This window comes from Xiphophorus maculatus, chromosome 15, assembly GCF_002775205.1.
Source record: "Xiphophorus maculatus strain JP 163 A chromosome 15, X_maculatus-5.0-male, whole genome shotgun sequence".
NCBI lineage: Eukaryota > Metazoa > Chordata > Actinopteri > Cyprinodontiformes > Poeciliidae > Xiphophorus > Xiphophorus maculatus.
Window position 1 is genome coordinate 4375054 of NC_036457.1, and position 27943 is coordinate 4402996.

At 42.7% G+C, this 27943-nt stretch overlaps 1 protein-coding gene across 4 annotated transcripts; it reads left to right on the forward strand.

The window, feature by feature from the left end:
- The first annotated feature begins 934 nt into the window (after positions 1 to 934).
- On the forward strand, positions 935 to 27867 carry plekhg3 (pleckstrin homology and RhoGEF domain containing G3). 4 transcript variants are annotated; one of them, XM_023347688.1, is made up of 19 exons: positions 935 to 1024; positions 2988 to 3081; positions 15139 to 15566; positions 16950 to 17050; positions 17153 to 17222; positions 17303 to 17349; positions 17819 to 17969; positions 18557 to 18688; positions 18881 to 19063; positions 19142 to 19234; positions 20313 to 20399; positions 20474 to 20507; positions 20585 to 20677; positions 21153 to 21185; positions 21899 to 21909; positions 22016 to 22252; positions 22824 to 22913; positions 23694 to 25155; positions 25747 to 27867. In XM_023347688.1, exons 2-19 carry the CDS (start codon positions 3033 to 3035, stop codon positions 26544 to 26546), a joined length of 4101 nt encoding a protein of 1366 aa, XP_023203456.1. In that variant the 5' UTR covers positions 935 to 1024; positions 2988 to 3032; the 3' UTR covers positions 26547 to 27867. The 4 variants fall into 4 exon arrangements, with proteins under 4 accessions (XP_023203456.1, XP_023203454.1, XP_023203455.1 ...); XM_023347686.1 differs by lacking the exons at positions 935 to 1024; positions 2988 to 3081 and adding an exon at positions 12704 to 13026; XM_023347687.1 differs by lacking the exons at positions 935 to 1024; positions 2988 to 3081 and adding an exon at positions 12707 to 13026 and having other exon boundaries at positions 22016 to 22168.
- The last annotated feature ends 76 nt before the right edge of the window (positions 27868 to 27943 follow it).

Below are 27943 nucleotides of genomic sequence, written 5' to 3' on the forward strand. Positions count from 1 at the left end.
CTGTGGAACTTTAAAAAACATTTTTTAAATGATGATTTAATTTATTAATGGAAAAAACTCAGAACCAATCTGAGAAAGTAATCACACCTCAGACCTGATAACTGGCTGCTCCTGATCGAGTGTTTGTGATAACTGGTGATGTGTTTTTAACATCACAGTGGAGGAGTTTGGACCCACTCTGTTTGGGTGACTGTAAGGTCATCAGGCTGAAGTGTTGATTTGATTAGGCCATTCCTAAATATTTATTTTGTTTTCATAGTGATTCTGTGCTGGACTTGCTGGCGTGTGGTGGACCATCGTTTTACCACAGAGCAGAATTAATGGTTCTGTCAGTTACATCAAATCCTCCAGGTCCCACAGCAGTAAAACGGCCCACAGCATCACTCTACCGCCTCCGTGTATGACTGTAAATATGATGTTCTGGTTCTGAATGCTGATAGTTTTGCTCCAAACCTTCCAGAACGGTACATTCTTGTTCCATCAGACTGCCTTGTGAACCGTTTCCTTGTGAACCGTTTTATTCCCGTTCATTCGTGATGTAACCATTATTTTTTCATTTATCCCCAAGTTGGTTTGCATAACTATTTTGTTATGAGATTTGAAAAATGTTTTTTTTCCCCTCTATTTTCTTGGATTTTCTGTCTGATACTTAAATTTGTTTTTTGATTTTAAAAAAAGGTGATTTTCGCCCAGCAGTCACTAAAGCGCCAATCTTTGCTGCCCTCTTCTGGTTGACATACGTGTACTGCAGGTGTGTTTAATTAATATTAATATATTTATGTAGTTTTTTTTATCTGCTCCAGTTTTGGTTTTGGTCCTGCAATATTTGAGATTACAATAGGGTTCTTATTCAACTTTTTTCTCTTTTGTTTTGTTTTTGTTGTTATTTCTCAGTTTTGCTAGTTTTAAATGGTGCGCATGCGCAGTGGTTGAAGACTCTGGGACTGAGGAAACAGTTTAGTTGGATTTTAAGCTGCTGCGGAGTTTCTGTGGATTTTCTCTGTGTTCATGAACCTGCGCTCAGGTGAGTCCGCATGTTCGGCTCAACGTCCCGTGTCGGGGGTTTGGGTCGCTGGTCCGGGTCCGTGGTCCGGGTCCGTAGTCCGGCTCCGGGGAGGGTTCTGGGTGCGAGTGTCCGAAGCGTGCGCGGTTCTGTCCAGGCTGTCACACACAGCTGGTTCCGTTCCCCTTTAGGCAATGAAGTCATTGGGTCAGAACCAGAACCAGAATCTGTCCAGTTTCAGTTTTGCAAACTTTAAAGTTTGTCTGAATCTCTGCGAGTTTAAACCCGAACCGGAGCTGGTAGGTGGGGCTCCTCCCGCCCCTGGATGCTCCGTACAGAACCTCCTCAAGAAAACGGGTGATTTAGAAATACGTAGCTTTTCAAGAAAAAAAAAACTACCTCACGGTAAAAATCATGATTATTTTCTGACCAAAAATATTTTACTTTTAATTCGGCAAGGATTTTGTGTACAACTTATATTTTATTGTTAAGACATTATCATTTTTACTATTTTGTCCGAAGCCACCTGCTGATAAATTCCTTCAGCGCAGCGCCGAGCCAGAACGGCCCAATGGGAGCAAATTCCTCGGGTTTTATCAGATTACGCCGCTGGCTAGTAAAAATTTATACAGCCGAAAACAACAGATTGTCCAGTAGTTTCAGATAAATCTGTGAACAAATGTGATGATGTTTTTGTTGCTGCAGAGAAGCTTGAAAAATCACAAATGGGGAATATGGAAACAGAGGTTCGTTGGCATTGGATGCACTTCTATCTAAGATTTTTAAAATATCTAAAGGGCAAGTAAATCGTGAAGTAGTACAACTTTTAAGACGGTATGACTTGAAGAGCTTGTCAAGTGTTGCCAAGGTAACTGATTGTAATCTGATGTGTTGCAATCTGAGCATGCTCAGTCATGCTTTTCGGTCTGAATGAACTCATTGTGGCAGGTGGAAGAAAACAAATATGCATAGAGGAAAAATATAAACAAAAATGGTTCCAAGAAAACAGAATATGGGAAAATCTGCAGCCTAAAAGTCGCATCCATCCACCTTCCTCCATTCCCATTTGGGTTTTTGGAAATATGTGGAAATTTTAACCATAATTCAGAATTTTTGTGTATAATCTTTAATTTGCTTTCGTGGGCGAGATAGTTCTGGAAATATGTTTCTTGAAAACTCTTAAACATGTTTGGATCTTTCTGAAATAAATCATTAAATTTGATGCTTTTGTTCTGAGTTAAAGTCTGAACCAGACTTTTATTCATGGATCAAACTTTCATCTAGTTTAACTGCTGCTGCAGATGACTTTTGTGTAATTTTGCGAAATTTTATTAGAGTTTAGGAAATGAAAAATAAATCAGAAAAACCAGAGAATGAGAGGAAAAACTGGATCTTGGCTGCAGATCGTTGATCATCTGCAGTGTTTTACAGACACTGGATTATTGTTTCACTCTCTAACTTTAACTCTGAATTTTATTCAAAGTGTTTCTGTTTTTTAATCCCAACCTCATTTCAGAGGGAAGTTTTTCCATGACGCTCCAGGAAGAAGTTTTTAACAGAGCCGGCCTAAGGCATATGCGAGTTAAGCGGCACCACCAGAGCGCCCCCAAGAGCACAAAGCTAGCATGGTGCTCTTTGGGGCGCTCCTGTGTGTATATATATATATACTGTATATATATCTATATATATATACCTATATATATAGTATATATATATATACTGTATATTAGCCATAATAACTGATATAATATAAGCTAATTACCAATGACGCTAATGATAGCAGCTATACTACACACATACGATAAAGCATCTGGTGTGGACATGTTGTTTTGGGGGAACCAAATAACCGGTCCGGTCCGGTCCGTCTGGCTCCCTGGTGCCGTTCCTGTTTTGCCCTCATGTTTTTACCCTGCAGACGCAGCCGGTCATGTGACCTGCCTCACCTGCTGCAGGTGGATTCACTCTCTGGTTCTGTTCGCTCCAGGTCGTCCGTTTTCCCGTCAGCCGGTCCGTTTATGGAAGACAGGTGATGCCTGAAGGATCCCACAGCTCCCCGTCTCGCATCCCAATGGGTGAAGGTAAGACGCTCCTCTTCATCATCATCAGCTTCAGTCTGGGAATGCTCATGAGCTCTAGGCTGTTCTACGGTTCTGACCCGTCTGTAACGAGATCTGGAACCAAACTGACTGAAAACTGATTTAATTTCAGGTTTTTATCACCCAGCATGTCGTTCACAAAGCAAATCAAACCCAGAGATCAGGGCTTCGGCTGGAAGCGTTCTGCTCTGTTAGCGTCAGCTTACAGTCGAGACGATTAATCGTGATTAATCAAATTGTGAAATATTCGTCAGCTAATTCAGTAATCGATCAATCGCTAAGTGGAGTATATAGACTCAAAAGAAAGATATTTGTAGTTGGAACATCACAGTCAGGACAGCAATGAAGCCAAAACTGCAGGAAATACAAACATTTTGCATTTAAGATTAAAAAAGTTACAGTTTTAGCTTCACCTTGTTCACATTCTGGAAACAATTTTATATTAAACAATCAAATTAGTAATTAGTTAATCCAAAATATAATCTAAGTAGAAAGAACTGAGCCTTTCACCTTCAAATTAAAATAAATTATTGATCCCAAAGGGAAATAAAATAATGTTAGAATAATAATAATAATAATAATAATAATAATAATAATAATAATAATAATAATAATAATAATTAATCATCAACATCATCTTGCTACAAATGATAAACTGCAATAAAAATGAATGATTTTATTGCAGTAAAGCAATAAAATGTTTATTTTCTTATTGAAAAAGGAATTAAATTATTTATTTGAATCTTTTAATGCACTTCTAATATTTTATATAAACAACTAAAGTGGTTAAAGGGAAAAATCTGCACAATGTGTTAAAGTTTAACTTTATTATTATTATTATTATAATCAATTATTCTATGTAATATTCTGACGTTTAATCTGATAAAAATTTTTTACATATTCTGCAGATTTCTCATTTTATCCCTTGATCTTAATTTATACAATATTAGAAATGCTTTTAAATAATTGGACAGCAAAATGTGCTTAGTTTGAGGGTTAATTTAGTTTTATTTTTAGTTTTTTACAGAATTTGAGCCAGTGAAGCTAAAACTGCAGCTGGAAAAGTTTTGGGTTGAACAGATTTACAAACATTGTAATAAATGCAAAATGTTTATATTTTTTTTTACTGTTTTGGTTTAATTTCTGCTCTCACTGTGTTCTTCGTTCAGAAAATGGACTTTTTAAAAATTAGTTAACGATTAATCAATTACTAAACTAGTTGTTCATTTTGATAAACGATTAATTGTGATTAATCGTCTCAGCCCTAATACGAGTTTTGCTTCTTAAGCTGTTCATGTGAAGAGAAATCAGTTTGAAGGTTTTTCTGTTGGAGGGATTTATCTGCTGAGTAGTCTTTCTGCATATTTTATGAGTAGATTACAGAAACTTTGACTAGTCCTGTCCGGTTTAAAGCAGCAGGTCGCTCTAAACATTTAGCACTAACTGTTTTTGGTTTTCCGAGAATCTGACTCTTTTTCTCTTATTACTTTATTTCCAGTAAGAAGATCAGTTTCCCTCACAGTGTGTTCTCTCTGCATCATTTCATGTTTGCAGTGGAATCTGAGATAAAAATCTCTTTGCTGAAACTTTGTGAATCAGACGGACGTTTTGCTGCTGCTGCTGCTAAAACCTCAACGATTTGTCGTTCTGTAGAAGTTTGATGACTTTCCCCTGATGAGATGAAAGCATTTGTGAAGATTTATTTATAACTTTGGTGCTTTAGAGCAGAAGGGCTGCAGGTTCTGTCTGCTGGTTGTTTAGCCGGGTTCTTTCCGTTCAAGTGCCTGAGGCGATGGTGGAACCGGACCAGAGGGCCGAGGAGTGAAATGAGGCGTGAACGCAACAGGAAGTGCTCCTGATAACAGCCGCTGCTCCGTCATCTACGACCACAAACCTCAAGATGATTCAGAAATATTCACATGAACATGTGGAAATCAACACAGAGGCCTTAAAAAATGATTAATCACGATTAATCAGTTACTGAAATAACTGACAAGCAATTTAGGAGTCACAAACTGGAGTTTTAACACTCACAAAAGATGATTTCCTGAAAGAACAACTGAAATTTAGACAAAACTGAACAAAAATATAAATATTTTGCATTTAAAATAAACAAAAAAACTTGTTTGTCTGTAAATCTGTCTGAGCCAGAATTAATCTAGTGGCTCAAATTCTGTAAATAATAAAATATCCTGTTAAAATGGCCAGTTGAGACCAAAACACCAGACTGGTAGAAAGAGAAAAACAATAAATCCCGCAAATGTAAATTATTGAGCTTGTTTTAATTAATCAGACGATTAATTGATTTATTGCGACGGGCCTATTGCTGTGTTATCACATTTTAGGCAACAAAATGTTTTTCTTCTTAAAAAAAAGCCTTAAGTGGTTGAATGAAAAACGCCCATTTTTAATCTGATTAATCGTTTGAATAATTGATTAGCAGAATAATCGTTGTTTGCTTTGCAGAAGGAGCTGATCACAAATCCGTCTTTGTTTCTGTGACTGGTGCAGGGAGCCGGCCGCACTCACATCTGTCCGAACCGTCTGCCGGACAAAGAGCGAGTGTTCAGGGGTTAGAATGGTCTAGTCAAAGTCCAGACCTGAATCCAACTGGGAATCTGTGGCTGGAGACAGAACTTCATGAAGCTGTTTGTTCTCTGGAGAACCTGTGATGCCTTCAGGGACCAAATTACAAACTTTTAAAGAAGACGTTTGTTTGGAGTTGGTTTCATTTAAGGCAGGGGTCTCAAACTCAATTTACCCGGGGGCCGCTGGAGGTAGAGTCTGGGTGACGCATTCACACACACGGTCTCCTTAGCCGAACCTCTCTGATTGCCTATTACCATATTTGGCCGTAGTCAGGCGCTGTAACAGCCGTAATTGTGTAGTGTCTCTTTAAGATACTCTGGTATTGCTAATGATGTCAGAAGTATGCGCCAAGGCTTCTCTGTTGAGAGCGTGGGAGAAACGTGCTAGATGGACATGTTAGCTCCCTAACTTGGATGAGAAAAACATCCGAATTTTTTTTCACTTGCCCAAAAATGATTAAGAAAACCTTGTTGGTTCTGTTTGTTTGCTGTAGAAATAAAATAAGTCTATATTTCTTTATAGTGAGAAATAGTTAATAGAAAAACATTCTGTGAAATTTTTCACATTTTGAGAAAAAAATTCTTTTAAATATTTTAATGTTCCATTTTTTCACTTGCACTTGACTTTTATAGTTGAGAGAAACAAAACGTTTGATCAGACTTTAAAAGTATTTTTTGCCTTTCGGGGCTTCCGTAGGAACAGATTCATAAATCGGATATAAATAAACCGGATATAATTTGATTTTCACTTCAAACCTATGCATCTTATTTTGTGTTTATGTCACATAAAACCCAATAAAAGAGGTTTGAACGTGACAAAACGTGCAAAAGTCCCAGGGGTGTGAATACTTTTTCTCTGCACTGTAAAAACTGATTTCTGATTCTAGTGGAGAGAAAACCTGCAGGTCCGGGTCTGAGCCACCTGCAGGTCCGGGCACCCCACTGAGCTGCAGGTGGCGCCCGGCTCTGGCTGCGCTCTCAGCCTAATTGGATTAAGCCCCACCCCCTCCTGTCAGGCGGTCAGGTGAACTCTGCGGGTCTGATCAGAACCGAGGAGAGTCGGACCCCAGCGGTTCTGGTTCTGGTTCTGCATTCTCCTCTGAAGGTAAGCTCTGACGCTCAGGCGTCTGATCCGGGGTCAGACTCCGACCAGCAGGAGGTCTCGCTTCCGACCGTTGCCGTGGAAACCGTCTCTAAGGGGTTATTGATCTGATTATTGGACACTGATTTTCCTCTCTGGCTGGTGCAGCTAAGCTCGGGTCACATGACCGTTAATCGCCATGGGAACCGCCTGGTGATTGGGTTATATAAGGTGTGATGTCACTCCTGCATCGCCACGGCAACAGATGCAGGTTTTGATGGTTTACATTTTTGATCTTGTTTCTTGTTTCTGAACTTCATTAAATTTTTGTTTTAATCTAAATTGTGGAGAGAAGAAAAGTTTTTACACCCGTTGAGTTGATTTCACCTCAGCAGATCATGACGCTGCTTCATCTACGCCTGTTTTTAATGTTATTTACCCCATTTTTCTTCACAAAAACAGCTCAGGCTCTTTTGGACTTTGACTAGGCCATTCCGAGCTCCTGAATCTGCTGTGATTTAAACCATCTGTTGTGTCTCTGGCTGCTTGTTTACGGTGATTCTCCATCTTCCCGTTAAATCTGACCAGAGTGTCTGTCACTGCTGAAGAGCGGCAGCCCCTCAGCATGATGCTGCCGGCACCGTGTTGCCAGGCCTGTCACTGTAACAAACGATAATATCGCTGGTTTGAGAACATTTGATAATAATAACAGCAGAATAAGGCAAAACCAATAAACTTTAAATTCTAGCGAATATTTAACATAAACAAACAAACAAATCAATAAATACAATAAATTATTAATTCCCTGGAAACAAAACTGTCCTTTAAAACAAGAGCTGGTTGAGACCAATAAGCCAGAGAGAAATGATTGAGCTTTTAATTTATCATGCGATTAATCGATTATTTTTGTTTCACCAGAGCAGATCTCCTTCGTTCTCGTGTTTTCAGGTGGATTCTGATTTAATTCAGGGAACTTTATAGGTTTAAATTTGAAAAGAAAATTTTAATGTGTAAAAATCATTATTTATTTTCCTAATTTGTGTTGCTGTGTCGTATAAATCCATTCGTTTTGGTGAAATGTGTTTTTCTGTCCTGTGGTTCTGCTTTGACTCGTGTTTCTGGACATTGTTGCTTCCTGGTTCCAGGTGTCGTTCTGGTTCTCCTGCTCTGGTTCTGTTTACCTGCGGCTGATTATTCCATGCAGTTTAATCTGAGCAGCGGGATTAGCTCGTCTTTAGGCCAGATTAAACACTCGCTGTGGAACCTGAAGCTGCTGCAGCTGCAGGAGGTTCAGTGGAAACAAGGAGTTAATGTTCTCAGAGCGAGGCGCTCCAGACACCGCTCCTCCTCCTCCTCCTCCTCCTCCTCCTCCTCCTCCTCCTCCTCCTCCTCCTCCTCCTCCTCCTCCTCCTCCTCCTCCTCCTCCTCCTCCTCCTCCTCCTCCTCCTCCTCCCTCAGACAGAGGTGAATCTCTCCTCTGGGTTGTGACTCACCTCGCCGCCTGTCTGCGTGTTTTTAGATAAAAGTGATGCGTTATGAGCTGGAATGCTGGTTTGCTAACAGACGTTTGTGCCAGAGGAGACGTTGGAACATGCCTGAACTGTTTCTGTCGGCTTACGCCTCTCTGAGCATCTCAGAGTATCTCAGGTCAGAGGTCAGAGCGTCTGGCTGTCAGCTGATTCTGCTGAAGAAACTGGAATTAAAAAACAGTGAATTCAGGGAAGTTAAGAGATTCTGCTGCTTCAAAACATAAAAACATGAAGACTTCAAGAAAATCATGATAAACAACAGAGAACATGGAAAACTTACTGCAAGAAATATTAAAAACATCTTAAAATGTTTGTTTTGACCTTATTGATGTTTCAATTCACATTTGTTGACCTTTAAACACAGACATAGACTATTGCCATTCAGTTTCATTTAACATGTACATATTGAGCAACATTTTGTTGCAAGGCTCCAATAATGATAAAATATGTGATTTTTATTACATATTTGGACTTTGACTGGGCCAAATATGTAATTTGGCCCAATTCCTTAGCTAGCATTTTTCATCTTATGCTAGCTAAGGAAGTTGCCAGGGTTCTTAAACTGAGGGATTTAATGGCTTGAATAATTAGCATTAGCAGTGATTGGTTCTCACGCTAAAGACACAGTTTACTCATTTCCTTCAGGTTTGAAGAAATCTAAATGTTTCAGGACACAGACCCTGAGGACTGGAGTTGGAGACCCTGTAGCTTAGATTAGCATTTAATCATAGCTTAGTTGAGCAAATTATCATTTATTTATTCATGCTAACTTTATTTGCTTTGGTAGATCTCAGTTTATTTCTGTTTATTTTAGTTTAATAGCTTTAGCTTTTTTATCTTGGCCTATAATGAATTTGTTTAGCTTAACAGCGTATTTTGGTTTATTTTAGTTTATCATAGTTTAATTTAGCTTCTTTTAGAATAGCTTGCCTTCAGTTAGCTAATTTAGCTTTATTTAGTTTGCCATATCTTTAACTCACTTTAGCCAATCGTTACTGATATCAGTTGTTTTGTTTTTTCTTCTGTTTGATCTGGTTTTAGGCCGAGTCACTTTATTTACTTTAGCATACCTTTAATATTTCTCAGTCTTATCTTTGAATCTGTGAGCTTTGTTCACCTACATTTATCATATTTATCTTCACTTCCTCTTTAAATTATATCAGTTTAATTTAAATGTCTTTTTGAAATCTTCCTGTCTGTTCTTCTTACACATTTTGTGAATTATTTACCAGAAGATTAGTTTGTCGTTGTGGCCCAGGTGTTACTCCATTAGTTTGGACTCTAATTTAAACTTTGAGCTTTTGGTCGGTTAATTAAAAATCAGTGGCTCAGATCTTTTTCTACTGATTTTTGTGATTTATGATTTTTATGAGGTAAAATCATTCAGTATCTGATGGAAGAAGCTTTTGATACGCTCTGGGATGTTTATTTGCGTGTTGTTTTTGTATCTAAAGTGCTGAAAACGGGACTTTAAATCTCAGATATGTGGATCAGGAATGTTGGAGCCACATGTTCGCAGTTTGACGTTTCGTCCTCATATGAGTGAAGAACAGCAACACGGTTTCTGTTGACGACGCGTCGACCCTGAAGAGCGCCGTTGTGTCTTCAGAACAGTCGAGCATTATTTGGGCCGCCGCCCCGCCCCCCCAAGACGCTCCGTTACACAAACAAACAAACCCTGAGCAGCACAGACAGACGATGACGCGTTGAGTCGGATCAGGACAAACTCTGTTCTGTAAAGGCTCAAACCCTTCATGATGACCTCTGTTTGACCTTTACCGACCCCCCCATCCCTGCTCCTCCTGCAGAGTTCAGAGCTTCCTGTAGGTCAGACAGGAAGTGAAGTAAAGGTTGACAGCAGCAGGGGAGGTGAGGAGGACCACGGATGTTTTTTACGCACATAAATGATTCAAATGCACAAATATCAAATGTTTTGGCCTTAAACAAAGAAAAGCAACCATTATAAATAATTTCAGACTTTTTAAGATAATAAATATTCAGTATAACTCAATAACAATAGAATCCCTCAGTGGGAAATGTAGAACAGAAATGCAGCCTGGTTGTCTGTTGATCAATCAAGATCTTTTAAAAACAATAAAAATCTGGATTTAAAAAAAAATCACCAATCTTTTGGTTTCCATTAAACAACTGAGCCGCCATCTTGTTTGAAAAGCAAATTTTACAGCTTTGAGTTCAGGTAAACTCAACAGAGTTTAATTTAAAATTATGACAATAAAGTCATAGTATTAGGAGAATAAAATAGTGATTTTATGAAAACTCCAACAAAAAAATTAAATGAGGAATGATGAGTGTCTGGTGAAGTTCTACGTTGGTTTAAGTTTTATAGAGAATGAAATACTTCATCTTTTAACACAACAGCATTAAATTATCACTTTTTTGAGTTTATTTAGAGGAAAACGACATAAACTGAGCTGCTCATGTCAGATCCTGATTCTCATTAAAACAACTATTTTCTAGTCATTTTTGGTAAAGTTTATTTCTCGTAATTGAATAAAACTTATTATAGCCTGGCCCTAATTCTTTGTTGTACAATTCACAGAAGGAATGATTGAAAGAAAAAACACTTTAAAATTTTTTTTTCTGTAATTAGATTTTTATTTTTCTAGAAAAAAAAAGATTAAAATTGAATCTGGTATTAAAAATACCAACAATCAGAGCTTTTATTTTGAAGCCATATCACCAGGCCTACTTTAAGTTAATATTTGGTTTAGCCTAACAGTTTTATTTATTTTTCAGTCCTCTGAAGTTCTCACCTGACTGATTAACCTGGTCCATTATTTTTTTCCCACCCCGTATTTTTGGTATTCCAGGAGTTCTGTACAGACAGGCTAGCTGGCTACATGAAGGGTAGCTTCATTCTGAATCCCAGTCAACTGATTACTCTGGTACTACAGTAGATGGGTTGCATTGATGGTTTATTTAAAGCCAGAGGTTACAAAGCATTGACAGGATCTTAAAGGTATCAGCCAGGAGGAGGGATGTAAGCAATTTCCACAGCATTTTAAACATCACAGGACAGAAGATGGTACCATGAAACAAAAACTGGAAGTTTTTCCCAAATTAATGACAAAGACGAGACGGAAACTAATCACACAGGCTGTTTATGATGCGTAACCATGGCAACAGGGTCTTGATTTTACAACTGGGAGCAGCTGATTGGCATTGCCAAAGCCAGAGAGAAAGAGGAAGTTCAGCCATCATATTGGTCATGAATCATATCCCTGACTTTCTCTGGCGTTCTCGCCAAACGACCAAACGGCTTAAAGAGAAGCTGCTCAAGCAAAGGAGGTGGATTAGCAGAGCTAGCTAGCAGACGGTGTCATCCCGGACATGGTACTGTGCCACTGTGCTGTTATACAGCAGCGATCTTCAGTCAGAGGCCTCCTCAGATACTGACTGCTACTGCTGCAGCAACTGGGCTGATATGAGTTACAATATTTTAACTTTGGGATAAATGAAGTATTTTAAATTAGAGTTTCTTGTCCCCTGGTGGCCGAATGTTTCCAGTAGAAATACTGAATTCTCATTAATTCTCAGCCATAAAGACTGAAGGATAAATTTGAATCAGATCGTGTTTACTCAGCGTGTTAGCTTAAGGGTGTGTAAACTTTTGTACTGCGCTTTTATTTATGTATCTTTTCCTCTGGGTTGTTTGTTTTTCCTTTGAGCCAGGCAGGCAGGGTGAGTTTACTAAACAATGTATCATGTTCTGGGTTTTATAACAGGAACCTGGCAGAGAACCAGGGGTATGAAAACTTCTGACCCACCGTGTGTCACCTTTAATTTTTTTATTTATTTTTATTCCAACAAATAAAGAACCAGAGGAGACGATCCAGCAGGAATAATGAGGAGAAGAAAATAAAGAGGTTCAATTCTTTTATGTATTTGAGTTTATTTAGAAATTTGTAACCTTTGACCTTTAATTCACGTCTCCGTTGAGATGACCTGAGGCCCGTTTCCATAGTAACCGCTGGGTTCTCCATTGGGTCTGATACCATCAGTTGGCAGAAGGCGCGGCTCCTCTAAACACACGGCTGTGTAAACATCAGCCGTAATTATGGCTCTGTAAACACGGCAACAATAACCGCAGGGAACTTTGACCTGCCTGGCTCTGAACCAATCAGAGAGCAGCACACAGCCACCAATCAGAGAGCAGCACACAGCCACCAATCAGAGAGCAGCACACAGCCACCAATCAGAGAGCAGATACGAGTTTTAAATGTTTAAACTGTCAGACCAGAAGAGGCTGACTGGTCCCAGTTCATTCCCACCAGATGGATGTTTATCCATCCAACCGTTTATCCATCCAACCGTCCTTCCTCTTTATTCCCTGTTCTGGACCTGCTTGTTGTGACTCAGTGACCTGTAGGAGGCGCTGTGACCTCCTGGTGTGTTTGGGTCAGACTGGTGGTTAGTTCACTGACCTCCAGTCCCAGACCTTCCTCCTCCTCCTCCTCTGATCCAGAACTCCTCCTCTTCCTCCCTGTGTTAAACCTTCCCTCTCTGCTGCAGTTTAGCTGCAGGAAGATCAGAGCCCAGTAACCTGTTCTGGGTGTGATGGGGTATCAGAGGGGCATCTGGAGGAGCCTGTCAGGAGGAGGAGGAGGAGGAGGAAGAGCAGCTGCTGTGGTCAGGTGTTCCTGCTCAGAGCAGAAGGTGACGATCTGCTTCAGGAGCGCCTCGGACGGCCGGCCGCTGCGCCGGATCGGTGAGTGAAATCCTCTAAAGGCCGTGAAGGTCGGGCTTCCTGCCGGTTCTGTCGGGTTCTGGCTTTGATCCGAGGTTCTGCTCGGTGTAATGGACCTGACAGGAGTCCAGATGTTTAGTGGGAACTGGATCTGCTATCAACTCCACAAACTTCCTGCAGGGTCAGTGAACGCCTCGCTGGGCGGCTAACGGACCGCCGCAGCATGGACGAATGTTTTCATTCAAACTCCACTGCTCCTCCTCTTCCTCCTTTTTCTCTTCCTCCTCCTCCTTTTTGTCCTCCTCTTCCTCTTCCTCCTCCTCCTCCTTTTTGTCCTCCTCTTCCTCTTCCTCCTCCTTTTTCTCCTCCTCCTCCTCCTCCTCAGGGAGTGAGCTCACTGCAGCTACAGAGTCCTGGACCCTGAAGCTGCAGCTGGTTTTGCTCTCTGGACTCTGCAGAGTTTTACATTTTCTGTTCTGTGTTTGAATCTCAGAACAACTTTTATATTTTGTTTAAACAAAAAAAGTTTTCTCATTTTAATGAGAATTTTCTCCTAACAAGGTTTGCGTCTAATTTGACTTCCTGCCAAACTTGTTAAATTGTGACATCTTTTGTTTTTAACTAGTTTTGGATTCATTTTAACAACAATGTCCTTGTTTTATTGAGTTTTGCGTCTCATTTTAATAACATTGTTATTAAAAAAAACTCAAAAACAAATGTTTTAATTTTTATTTTTCTCTTTTTAATGGGTTTTGCATATCATAATCCTGAGAGTTTTTATATTAACATGTTTATTAATCATAAGGTTTCTATAGAGAATCGAGATTCTCAAAAATCCATTTTAATCTGCTTTATTCTTTGTAAAATTATAGTTTGAATACTTTGTAAATAGTAAAATAGTTTTATGCACCAAACTATTTTTGTTGAAATATAAGCTGATGGATTTTAAAGCAGAACCTTATAGATAATTTAATGTTTTACTATCAGAGATAAAAAAGATTCACATCTCCAGTGAAACATTGTTTATATTATTATTCTGTATTAATACAGAATAATAATAATTTCCTGTTCCTGAGTTTTCTGTTGTTTTTTTTCTCCTTTTTGATTTTAATTGTGACAAAAAGTCAGAAAATCTGCAAACACTTTGTCACATCTCTGCATGATGACCTTTGACCTTTGCAAATGTTTCATTTGTATTTAAATTCTGTTTCCTGGTTCTGGTCCAGAACCGGCCAATCAGAAACGTTTCCACTGTCGGTGACTAAAACCTGCTGAAGTTTATCAAACTAAATGTCAGTGGGCCGAGCGTCCGGCCTGGAGGAATCCCTCTGATGGTCAGCTGAACTTTGACCTGGCAGTTCTTCTTCTGTCCTCCATTTTAAAGGAGCATTACACACGGGGTTAAATAATGTTTTAGTGTTTTTGATTCTGTACATTTCGTTCTGATTTCTCTTGAATCGTTCAGCTGAAGAACGTAAAGATTTTTGGGAATGTTCAGTTTCTGCCTGTTAAAACCTGATGAACTTTCCATTCCTGCTGATGTTTGTAGCTGCTTGTGATTCCCTGTTTTGGTGTTTTGTCAGGAATGTTTCCTTCAAAACTCGCCTGGATTCGTTTTCCACTTCCTGTTTCCTCGTAGCTGCAGGAGCCTGAAACAAACTCCTTACAGTTTTACTTCAGATGCCAGAATGATCCACAATTTTAATCCTTTTTTTTCTCTAGTCTCGACTCACTGAAGCCAGACTCTATGCACAGTTTGGAGTGGTGTGCGCTTTAATTTGGTTTAATGAGCTGAGAATCTCAGATGTTCTGCATTTCATTTAAATGAGAAAGTTTCTTATTTGAACAAGTTTTGTGTCTTTTTAACAAAGCTCTCGCTTTAATGAGAACGTTTCCTCCTAACGAGTTTTTCATCTCATCAAAATGAGGTTGGAATCTCCTTTAAATGAGAAGTTTCTTGTTCTAGCGAGTCTGCTCCTGATCTTTGTCGGGCTCTGGCAGTTTTCTACTAACCGTTTCCCCTGGATTCTCTTTTTGGTTGTAATTGGCAGTTTGAGCCGATAGGGGGCGGTATTGTCACAACATGGTGGTTTTGACTTGTTTTCTGTTGTGATTTCTTTGTTTGGTCGTCAGAGTCGCCTCGCCTTTCCATCGCCTCCATCAGCAGCGATGAGCGCGCTCCGTCGGCCACGCCCTCTGACCCCTCCGACCCGCCGCCGTCGGGCCAGCGCCCGCTCAGCCTGATCTCCACGCTGTCCTCCGGGTCCGGGTCCTCCAGGGACGACTACGTCGCCCCGCCGCCGGAGTCCGAGGCGTCCTTCGGCGTGGACCTGAACCAAAACCCGAGTCCTGAGAAAAGGGGGTGGAGCTTCGTCCACAACAATAACAACAACAACAAAGCGTCGACTCCGAGCCGAGCGTCCAGCCGCCGGCAGCCGGCGCTGCCCTTCGTGGGCGCCACCATGGTGCCCGACCCCAAGCTGAAGTATCTGGACCGCATCGTCATGGAGATCATCGAAACGGAGCGGATGTACGTCAGAGACCTGAAGATCATCGTGGAGGTGAGTCAGAGGACGCCATGTTCCTGCCGATCGGACAAATCAGATGCACTCCTCCTCCTGATGGACTTTACTAGAGATAAAACTAGAGCTAACGATTATTAAAGTAATCGATTGTTCTATTGGTTATTCTGACGATTAATCAATTATTCTGACGATTAATCAATCATATTGATGATCAATCATCACAATCTTTCAAAAACATTCATAAATCTGCAGATTTTTCATTTAACCACTTCCACCTTTTTTATTCAATGTTAGAAATACTTTAGAAGATGCAAATGATTTAATCGATTAATTATTAATTAATTGATTATTGGATTAGCTCATTAATAATTGGATAAAAACGATGGGAGATTTTCACACAGACTCTGAACCAGGTGTTGCTCAGACATGATGCTTTCTTATCAAATGACTTTCTTTGATGAGAGAAATCAATTGTTTACTTTAGTTAACAATTGATTGATTATTAAATTATTAAATTAAATCGATTAGTCCGATTAATCGTGTCAGCGTTACAATGAACAGAAAAAATGAAAACAAGAAATGATTCAACCACAATCAAAATTCCTGGCATCATGTTTCAGTGAGGGTACGGTCGGCTCCCCCTACTGGTCTGGAGGACTTCCTTTGTGTGCAGCGCGTTTGCAGTTGAGGTGTCTCTCATTTACACCTGAACAGGTTTTTGTTTCGGACATTTCAGGATGATTCCAAAATGATTTCCTTTATTTGCCGGATGTTTTTCAAATCCACAAAGTTCAGCTTGAAACTGGAAGCTGATTTATTTCTTTTAGAGGACATCGAGCTGACGGACAGGTGGAGGACATGCTGCTGCTGGAGGAAGTGACTTGGCCCAATAATTAACAGATTAGGAGGGATTACCTGCTTATGTAACACCCAGGGTCAGAGAGAGAGGCGGTTAGAAACACGGATCAGAACCAGAACCAGAGGAGACATTTTAACCTGGAACTGAGGCAAAGATGCTACAAGCCAGAAAACAACCGATAGATCCATAGATAGAAGCTGAATGATACTTGGTCAAAATTAATTAAAAAACTTGATTTGATTTTTTTTAGCAGCATCTAAAAGATTTTAAATACTGATTGAGCTTTTAAAAAGGATAAAATAATAAATTTTTCCATTTAATACCATGAAGATACATTTTTATTTCCTCCAAATTACAAAAACAAACTGAACAGATCCAGTCTGCCCCCTGCTGGAGGAAGTCAGCATTACAATCAAAACTGCTCTGGGATTATGAATAAAATATTATTAATAATATTTAATTCAATGCTCTTCATTTTTTTAAAATGTGATTTCAGTTTATTTATGTTGAATCCTAAAATTTGAATGAATCCAGAAAGAGAAAACCTTCATCCTCCTCAGGATTACCTCGCTCATGTCATCGACGAGTCGGACCTGTCCAACCAACCCAAGCTGGTCTGCGACCTTTTCGGGAACATCGAGGACATCTACGAGTTCAACAGGTGAGGAGAAGCTAACTGAAGCTAACTGATGCTAACTGAAGTTAGCAGAAGCTAAAAGACGTTCAGTATGAGCGAACTAGACGCCGTTCCTCCTTTTCACAGCGAGCTACTGCAGGACCTGGAGCGATGCGACAACGACCCCGTCGCCATCGCCAGCTGCTTCGTGTCAAAGGTCGGTTAAAACCCAACATGGAGGTGAGAACGGTTCTGCTGCTGTGAGGAAAGTTTTCATCTGATGCTGGTTTGTTCCAGAGTGAAGACTTTGATATCTACACCCAGTACTGCACCAGCTACCCAGAGTAAGTCCTGAACCCAGCAGCTCTGTTTCCTCCTGCTCACACCTCCAGTTCATCCATTCATTACCCGAAACGATTAATCGAACTGTGATGATTAATCGACAGAATAATCGATTAATCATCTTTGGTCTGATGATTGTCAGAATATTAGATTAATTATCAGAATATTCAACAGAACAATAGATTACTAAACTAATGGTTAGCTGCAGCTCTGTCTGGCGTTACTGAACAGGTCATGGATTGAATCCTTTTTCTCCTAATCACACCTGTTCACTTTTCATTTTAAACCTATTTCAGGTTGAATCCTCATTAATTGTTCCCATCTGTTTCCATCTTTACATTAATTTGCTTGTAGTAATATCTACATATAATTCACCTTTTCTCTGTTTCTACCTCCACACCACTTGGTGGCAGTTTAAAGCCTGTCGCTCACCTGTTCTACCCTCATCTGTTCTAACCTCACCTGTTGCAGGTCGGTGGAAGCTCTGACGAAGTGCATGAACAATATATCTGTGGCCAAGTTTTTCCGGGACCGCCAGGCGTCGCTGAAACATTCGCTGCCTCTGGGCTCCTACCTTCTCAAACCCGTCCAGAGGATCCTCAAGTATCACCTGCTGCTCCAGGTACCTCACCTGCTGACCTCCCTCACCTGCTGACCTTCCTCACCTGCTGACCTTCCTCACCTGCTGACCTTCCTCACCTGCTGACCTCCCTCACCTGCTGACCTTCCTGTCCTCTGTGGTGTTTCATGGGATGAACGTGATGATTAATTTGGTTTTAATATTTCTGGTTTTGTGTTTCTGAGGATTTCATCTCTGTCTGGAAAAATCTGGAATTAATTTAAGAGTTTTCAAGGCCTGGAAAATGATGGAAGACAGACATGTCTTTGCTTCCCTTCATCCATCCCTCCAGTTTTTCCAGGTTCCATATTTATTCAGTGTAGAATAAATTCATAGTGAATTTTTGTTGGAAAAATTTGCTGAAATTGTTCAGAAAACTGTAAAGGTTTAGAGTGTTGGACCGTTTTCTGGTTTGATATTCGGATCCTAAACACTGAGTTTAAATTCCAGGACCGTAGAAACATCCTGGCGGACTTCGAGTTCATTGGTTATAAATTCACAGCTGGAATGAAATCGTTGACGTAGGAACAGAAAACCACGATCTGCGTAGAAACGGATGTTTTCCCCCTGATTTCCTGTCTTGTGTTCAGGAGATCGCAAAGCACTTTGGGCCTCAGAAGGAGGGCTACGATGTGGTGGAGGAGGCGCTCTACACCATGACCTGGGTGGCCTGGTACATCAACGACATGAAGAGGAAACACGAGCACGCCGTGCGGCTGCAGGTCGCTAACGTCTTCCTGGCGGCTGCAGCAGCATCAATAAATCACTCTTACTATTTATTGCAGTTTTTCAATTTAAAAAGTGAAACTCATCATGTAAAAGTTCATTCCTTTCACATTGTTAGCGGCGCATTAGCACAGTTACGCTAAAGCACTAACAGCAGCAGCCTTCGTCTGACCCTTGACCTCTTGCAGGAGGTCCAGTCTCTGCTGGTGAACTGGAAAGGTCCGGACCTCACCACGTACGGCGAACTGGTGCTGGAGGGAACCTTCAAAGTTCCCCGGGCCCGACACGAGCGCACGCTCTTCCTGTTCGACCGCATGCTGCTCATCACCAAGCGCCGCGGCGAGCACTTCGTCTACAAGACGCACATCTCTGTGAGTTACCACGGCAACGGGCCACGGTCGGCAACGCCGGCTTCGTTCTCATGTCTCTACATTTCTCTGCTTCTCCAGTCGTCGACGCTGCTGCTGATTGAGAGCGCCAAGGATTCGCTGAGCTTCAGCGTCAGCCATTACAAACACCTCAAACAGACTCACAACGTGCAGGTGAGCCGCCGCCGCCGCCAGCAGAGCCAGGCAGGAAAGAAAACGTTAGAAAGAGTCAAAATGAAACATCAAGTGCAAATTTCCAACAAAGAGACAAATAGTGGAAACAGAGATACAAAATACTCGATTATCTTTTATGAGAAAACTGCAATAAACTTTCCTAAATATATTCCCAAGCCAAAATTCAGCCGACGACAGAGCCTTGAGGAATCCCAGACAAAGGTTTGAATTGATTAGTCACAATTAATCGTTTATTAAAATAATAATAAACGAAATTAGAAATTGATTGATCATTAACTGGAGTTTGCAGACTCTAAAAAAAGTCAATTTACTGAAAGAGCAACACAGTCAGATCAGCAATGAAGCCAAAACTGAACAAAAATTATAAACATTTTGTATTTAAGATGGAAAAACATTTTCCTCTAAATTTGTTCTACCCAGAACTAAAGAAGCATTTTTAATTTCACCATATTTAAAATCTGTAAAGAAATCTTCTATTTCATTAATACAAAAAATAAATGGATTGTTTATTTACAATCCAACTAAACATCCAAATAATTGACTCAATTCTCAATTTCTAAAATAATTGTTCAGCTGCGACTTGATCCAGATGTGATCTTTACTCAAATTTATAATTTCCAGATGATATAAAGTAGTCTGTCTTTAGAGATGCAGCTATCGATTATTTTGGCCATTGATTATTTGATTAATGATTCTGATGATTAATCGATTGGTTGAATAACAGAAACTTGCATAGACAAAGAAGGTTTTTTTCTTAAATGCAAAATGTTTATATTTTTGTAATTTTTTTTCTTAATTACTGCTCTGACTGTTGTGTTCAGTAAATGGCATTTTTTCATACTCCAGTTAACGATTAATCGATTACTAGAATAGTTTACGATTATTTCAATAACTGATTAATCACGATTAGTCATTTCAACGCTGTCTGAGTTTAGGAAATTAGATCCATCGCCGCTCTGAGATCCAGTCTTTCCAATGCAGAACTTTTAAAATCGTTCTGGAAATCGGTGGACAGATTTCCGACCTGCCGTCTCTCTTCACTCGCTTCGTGTTTCAGGCGAAGACGGTGGAAGAAAAGAAGCTTTGGGCTCATCACATCAAACGCATCATTTTGGAAAACCACCAAGCGGCCATCCCACAGAAGGTGAGTGGCTCAGACTCCAGTACGACCAGTAAGACCAGCACAGAGTCCCAGCAGCTGCCTGCTTTGTGTTTCAGGCGAAGGAAGCCATTCTGGAGATGGACTCCATCGGTGAGGATGACTCCGCTGCTCTTCGTCCTCCAGCGGAGGCGGCGTTCTGGGTCTGACGGCGCTGTGCTTGTCTGCAGGTCCGGCCCGGTACCGCTACAGCCCCGAGCGGCTGAAGAAAACCGCGACGGACGAGTTTCCCCGAGACGCTCGCCAGGGCCGCAGGCAGTCGGGTAGTTACAGTTACTCAGTTACAGTAACTTTTATGAAAACATTTAACTTTAGGAGTATTTTCACTACGCAGTACATTTTACTTTTACTTGAGTAAATTTCTGGATTTTCTTCCCACTGAATGAAAAACAAACATGTTTTAAAACAGACACACACCTGCAGTTTGTTACCTATAAGAATTATTGTAATTAAAACATAAAAATGTCCATGTTATATTTTGCTCTGTCTGCTGATGATAAAATATTAAATGATTGATAATTTGATCAGTTGCTCAGTAAGTTTTACCAAATACTTTTTCACTTGAGTAATTTCTTGGACGGATATTTTTACCTTTAGTTGACTGACATGTTGACGTATTCCTGCTCTGAGCTGAGTACAGTTATGGATACTCTGCCACCTCTGGCTATTAAACACATTAATATTTATAATTCATCATTTCTGATTGTCTCATTAAAAACTGTTTCACTTCTTCTTCAGAACCAACCAAGCAGATGCTAAAGAGGAATAAAGGTAAAAATCTGTTTTCTGTTGATGTTCACAGTTTAAAATCTTTAGGCTAACTGTGACAACTTTCACGCACTTACTGTAGCTTCCTCTAAACTCATTTTTCTGGATAAATTCAAACTAATTTAATTGGCTGCATTGAAGCTGCACTTCCACTAATATGTTAATAGCAGAGCTAAGTCTTAATTTAGCGCTTTAGCATTTTGCTAGCTGAAACATTTAGCGTACTTAGCTTCCTCTAAATTAATCTTTGTGGATAAATTCTAAAGCGCTAATTTACTTGACTGTTTTGTAAACTTTAAGTTGAATAAAGTTCAACATTTGTGTGCATTGCTGTAGTTCTGTACCCAGCATGCATTGCTGTTGTTCTGTACCCAGCATGCATTGCTGTTGTTCTGCAGTAAGCTTGTTAAAATCTAGTAAAACTCAACAACTACACAGCTGAACGAATCACTTCCTGAAGACCGAAGCTTACAGGTAGGAGTGTAATGACAACCTTTACCCTCTAGGGGCCGGTGTAACATTTTGCGTGATTGATCTTGTAACGACTTTGTTCAGTTATTTAACAGTTGCAGTAAAAGTTGTTTTATGGTTCAGAACCAGAAATATTCCAGATGTAACACCAGGATGTAAATGCTTTAGACTGTAATGTTGTGATTCTAACGAGTTCTTTCTGTTTCCAACCAATCAAATCATCCGCTGACCTGCTGCTGCCTCAGCGCCTCTGGAGGTAAGGAACTGATCCGCTGGCCGTTAGCGTGGCTCTGTGGGGGCGACTAGCCGTGGTTGTAGATGGATGTAATGTAGCATGTTGAGCAGCGTGTGGCGTCCCGCAGCATGCGGTCAGTGAGGACGCGCTGGCGGGCGACGGGCGCTCCCTGCAGGGCGCCATCAGCAGCAGCACGCTGGGCTCCAGCAGCCTGGGAGAGCCAGACGGCGGCGAGGACGAGGCCGGCCGGCTGGACGACTTCCTCCTGGAGGACGAGCAGGTAGAGGACTTTGTCAGCTCCGTGCTGGCTGCCATCTCCTGCTGGCAACACACCGTCCAGGCCTTCCTTTCCTCTGCGGGGACGGTGAGGCTTTCTGCTGCCTGCGCCTGCTGCAGCTCCGTCACGGACAGCCGCCATAACTCCAGCTGCTGCTGCTGCTGCTCACACTGCAGAAACACAAAACCTTACCAAGTACTTAGTCTAGTTTCAAGTCCTAATATGTAACTTCCCAGCAACATATAGGAGTTTGTTTTAAGTCAATAATTCCTTCGTATTGATGATAAAGTCCCAGTTCCACTGGCTGGTTGTTTCACTGATGACGTTTTCTCATGTTAACAGTGAAATAATCAGCCTGTGGAACCAAAACTTTCACCTGAACTTTGACCTCAGACACTTGACTTGGACACTTGCTCTTCTGGAGTTCCTCAGGGCGCTAAGCTGCTCTAGGTTAGCCTGAATGCTAAAGGTTTGCATTCAGTTTGCTGCTTATTCCTCTTTTTCTGTTGTTATGCGTTTATTTCCCTGGCATGTTTTGCGAAAGCTGCTGTGCTGCTTCACCCTCCAAACAGTCAGACATTTATTTCCATCCGTAAAAATGAGTTTTATGGCTTCTGCAGAGTGTTAAAATGTGACTGAAATGTGTTTTTACTTGCAGGAGGCAGAGAAAAGTTGCAACGCCGCAACCAAAGAAAACGATCAGCTCTCTGAAGACGAGCTGATCGGACCTGAACCGACACCTGAGCAGGTAAACGGCAGCTTCCAGGAACTATTCAGGAACTTTGCTTAACTAGACGACTCTGACTGTTGAGAACAACTTGGCACAAAGACTTGGTAACTTCAGAATGTCAGGGACTCGAATCATCAGCCTTTAATCATGTGGAACACCACAAACATCGTCCTGAGAGATCAGTTTATCGTTTTGAAGGTTTCTTCTTCTCTGGTGTCTAGTCTGACTCTATCTGGTTAATGTTTGCTTTGGTTCTGTCTGAGTTGGTCCATCTCCGTTGGTGTTCCTCACTAACGGGGCGTGAACGTGTTTGGACCGGGGCACACAGGAACCGTGGTCGATGCTACAATGACGATGACGTCATTTTGCGTTTCCAGTTTCCCCAGTTGATGCTGGCTGTGCTCTTCCGCCATCGTTGACATAAAGGTTCGAATGCCAAAGTTTGATTACGAAATTATCGACGTGAGTCTCGACAGTTACTACGCTCTGGTCCTAAATCGGTAACCATGCGGTTGTTGACTTAAATCTGGTGCCAATCAAATCGTTGCGTGTGAACTGGGTCTGGGTTGTACCTTCCCTAATCTGGTTCCAAAACCTTCAGAGGAACCGCACAAAGTCTGCAAATGGAGACGAATCTGAGAACCGGTCGACGACAGAATAAGTCTGATCAGTTGAGAAGGTTTGGCTCAAAGTTTGAGGGTCGATTCACATCCGGGATAAGTTTTTATCCAGGAATCAGTGGACTGGTACCAGCCTGATACGTTCCTCATGTTTTGACCCATATCTTTTTCTTTTCAGTCTCCAGATGCTTTGCCTCAAGAGAACCCGTTGGAAAAACCAGAGGACTCTGAACCAGAACTGTCCGCTGGTTTGGATCCTTCTGTAGTCCCTGAGGTTCCTCAGATGTCTGAAGATCTGCAGCCTGATGAAGATCCAGAGCCTGCTGAGCTACCGTCGTCTGTCACATTTGATTCTGACTCCAAGACCCTGAGCAGCGCCGAGTCCTCAGAGGAGGAGGACGAGAGGGAGGCGGCGGATGACGAGTCCAGTTCTCCCAGTATCCTGCCGTCATCTGTGCTGGACAAGGCCAGCGCCATCGCTCAGCACTTTAACAGCATCAAGAGAGGCAGCCTGGCCCAAGATGACGCCCGCTCCCTCGCCTGTCTGTCCCCTCGTTTACCCAGCAGGACCGGCAGCATGCTCAGCCTGCGGTCCGAGTCGGCCGACCGCCCGCTGCGCCTCAACAGCAACTCCTCCGATCCGCCCGAGGCGTTTGGCGGAGCGGACCTCAGTCTGCTGTCCCCCAGAGACGACAGCCTCTTTGAGCCGGACCGCAGCGTGCGGCGGAGGCGGGACTCCACCCTGTCCAAGCAGGACCAGCTGCTCATCGGGAAAATCAAGAGCTACTACGAGAACGCCGAGAACCAGGACGCCTCGTTCGGCCTGCGGCGCAGGGAGAGCCTGACCTACATCCCATCAGGCCTGGTCCGGAGCTCCGTCAGCCGCTTCAACGGCATCCCCAGAGTAGAGACGGCCCAGTCCAATCCTCCTGCTTCAAACACGCCTCAGGATCTGGATCCTCTGTCCACTGAACCGACTGAGACTAAGGACCGCTTGGTCTCCAGTCAGTCTTTGGATTCGTTGAGGTCTGATCTGTTGAGCGGTGACTGTGAAGAACCGCACAGGTTCCGGCAGACACATTATGATCTGTCAGAGGAAGAGTTCAGATCTTCATCGGAGATGATTAAGATCTGGCAGGCGATGGAGCGACAGATCTCCAGATCCCAAAGTGAAGACAGGGAATCCAGTAGATCCAGAGAGACTGTGAAACCCTCCATCTCCGCCGGCGTCAGCAGCTTAACCCGGACCAAGAGCTGCGACCCCGACCTGGGAAACTCCGACCTCAGCCCCGTCACAGAGGACTCCCTCAGCCCCTCGCTGCCAAAGACCAGAACCGCAGCGCTCAGCCGGGCCGGAAGTCAGACCAGCACCTCCAGATGCTTCGGGGAACAGACGGTGACGCTGCGAGCCACGGTTCCCCGGGTGGCGCAGCTGAGGGCGGAGGCCGGCGGCGACAAACCCACGGAGGAGACGGAGCAAACGGACGAGGTGGACAGAGCCGAGAGCAAAGTCCGTCTTCTGGCTCGTCGCTACAGCCAGCGGATCAGAACCTCCGGTCCGGTGGTTCGACAGCGGAGTCCGGCCGGCCCGTTCAACAGGAAGACTCTGGCTTGTGTGGTGGAGGAGAAGGAAGGCTCAGGTACGCCGTGTAGCTCTAATCCATTCATTAGCTCCCTCTGCTGGTGAGTCAGGGTATGACATGGGTTTGGGGAAGCCATCTTGGATGATCTCCCCAGACGGTCCAGAGTCGATGAGCTGCTGGAACGACCTCCAGATAGTCACATTTGGTGTCCACCGTTACCTAGAAACCCCATCAGCTCCGCCCGTTACCTAGCAACGGCTCCAATGTGTTTGGAGCTGTTGCTGTACAATGGCTGCTGGAAAAGGCAAAGTGTTTTGTTGTTGACTTAACATCCAGAAACCTCTTGCTGCATTCGTGCAGGAGCCTCCACTTCTGCTTTTCAAAGACGTGTGATTGTATAATTAGCATCTGTTTGCAGCCGTTTCACATGTGAATGTGAACGTTGAGTCGGGGCGTGGCCAGTAGCAGCTGGATTTAAAGAGACAGGACTCCCTGAACAGGTTTTGTTTAGGCCGTGGATCAGATTAATTCTCATGTTGGTTCTGTTCTCCTGTGTTTCCCGTTTTGCAGCTCAGAGTATCTGGGCTGTTTTTGATGGTTTTGGTCGGTTCTGTCCTCTAAACTCTGGTTTCGGTCCGTTCTCTGCAGGGAAGCCCAGCCTGACTCTGCCTCTGGGTCCTAAGGTCCAGTCCAAGTCTCTGCCACTGAGCCCGGTGGACCCGGTCCAGAACCCGGACGCCGGCGCTCCAGACCACGCCTCTCTCAGCCCGCCGCCCATCGAGGGCTTCAGCTGGCCCGACGTGCGGAAACTCCGCTCCAGATACTCCAGCGGCGGCGGCCGGAACCAGAACCGGCCCATGAGCCGCAGCAGCACCATCCCGGACCGCATGTTGGACGGCGGCCTCAGGAGGCACTCCAGCGGATCTCCTGGTCATCTCCATGACGACGGCGCGCCATCAGGCCAACCCCGCAGCGGGCGGGTCGCGGCGCGGGACGAGCGATCCAGACGGCTGCACAGGGCCAACTCTCTGGACCCGCGGCTCAGCCTGCAGCAGCTGGGCGATCTGCAGCGGATCCAGCAGGCTCGCAGCCCCGTGGGCGACGGTTACTACATCGCCGCCGAGGCGCCGCTCACAGACGACCCGGAACACAAGATCATCATCGTGGAGAAGCTTCCAGAACCCGGAAACAGGGAACTGGTAGAGGACGACGGATACGTCCAGATCCGCTCGCCGACCAGCCGGGAGAAGATCTCCATCATGGCCGTCATCGACCGTTGCCGTGCCTACCAGGAGTCCGACGACTACAGGCTGAGGGACGACGCCAAGACGGCGCCGCCGCCGCCTTCAGAGCAGGACGAGTCGCAGAAAACCCGACCCGACTCCGGGCAGGGCGGTCAGAAGAGCATCGTGAAAAACCTGAGGGAAAAGTTTCAGAGCCAAACCTGAAAAACCTGGAGAACCTGGGAAACCTGGAGAACCTGGAGAACCTTGGGGTTTTCCAGAAGCACCAAAGTTTTCCTGAAGGTTTTTCCTCAGAGTCAAACATCAGAATCCGACCAAATCGACCAGCGCCGTCGGCTCGGCTCCTTCAGCGTCTCCGTTGCTGCTTCGCTCCTGTAACGTCTGGAACCTTCAGGAGGTTCTGGCAGAACTTCTCATCTGTAAATACTTTTCCTCCGGGTTCGTTCCTGCCGTACGACCTTTGAACCCTGTGGAAACGCCAGCGGGTCGCCTACAGGTCGCTGTGGTTAAGCTTTACACCGCTGAACCGAACCTTTTCTCATCACAAAGATTCAGGACAAGATCCGTCAAAAATACCCATCATGCTCCTCGTTGCTATGGAAACGTCTTGAACCGGGTCGATGGATTTGTTGTTTAGGTTTTCGGCTCCAGTAGTTTTTCAGAAAAAACATAAAATAAAAACTTTTATGCGGCAGAGGATTAAAGTCAAACCGAGATTTTATTTTTTTATTACGAGAATAAAATTCCTAGAGAAAAGTTTCCTGAAGCAAACGTCCGATAAACATCCAGATGTGATTCTTCTCTTTTCAAAGTTCAGCTTCTGGAAATAATCTCTTAATTATGATTTTATTCTCGTATTATTGACCTTTTTCTCCTATTTTTTGCGATTTTATTCTCATAATGACATTTATTCCGACTTTTTTTCTTGTAGTTAATTTTTTTAGCTCGTCTCTGATGCTCTGATACTTGGAGTTTCTTCATCCTCCTCCTCATCCTCACTGTGTCCAACCTGGAATAAAACTTCAGAAAATTCCAGCTAAATTAACCAAATATTATACAGGGTGTATGTATATTTATGAGCCTCAGAAATGAATTGTAAATTGAAATAAATAATTCTAGATGCTGATGATGATCAGGCATTTTAACTCTGGGCTGCATGCAATAAATGAGTTTGTAGATGATTTAACTAGGACAATAAAGAATAAACAGAATATTTTAAGAGAAAAAATATGTAAATTTATAATAAATATAATTAAAATGATTTATTTTGCTGCTTCTGATCTAACTTACTGTTTTTACATGTTGTGCCTTTTTGTGATTTTATTCCAAATCAGTTTGAACTTTTAATTTGTCCCTGAAGCGTCTTTGCTCAGAGGTGACCTCTGACCTCCACAGTCCACCACTGTAACTCCTCATATTTATTGGATCTCATGTAAATGGAAACGTTTGTGTGTCTGTTAACGTCGGCGGACGTTTTTATCTGTGACGATGCCAACATGAAACATTAAAGTGAGACAAACGACGAGATTTTCCTCCTTATTTCAGTCAAACTGGATTCCTGGAAAATATCGCTAAGCTAAGCTAAGCTAAACAGTAGAAAC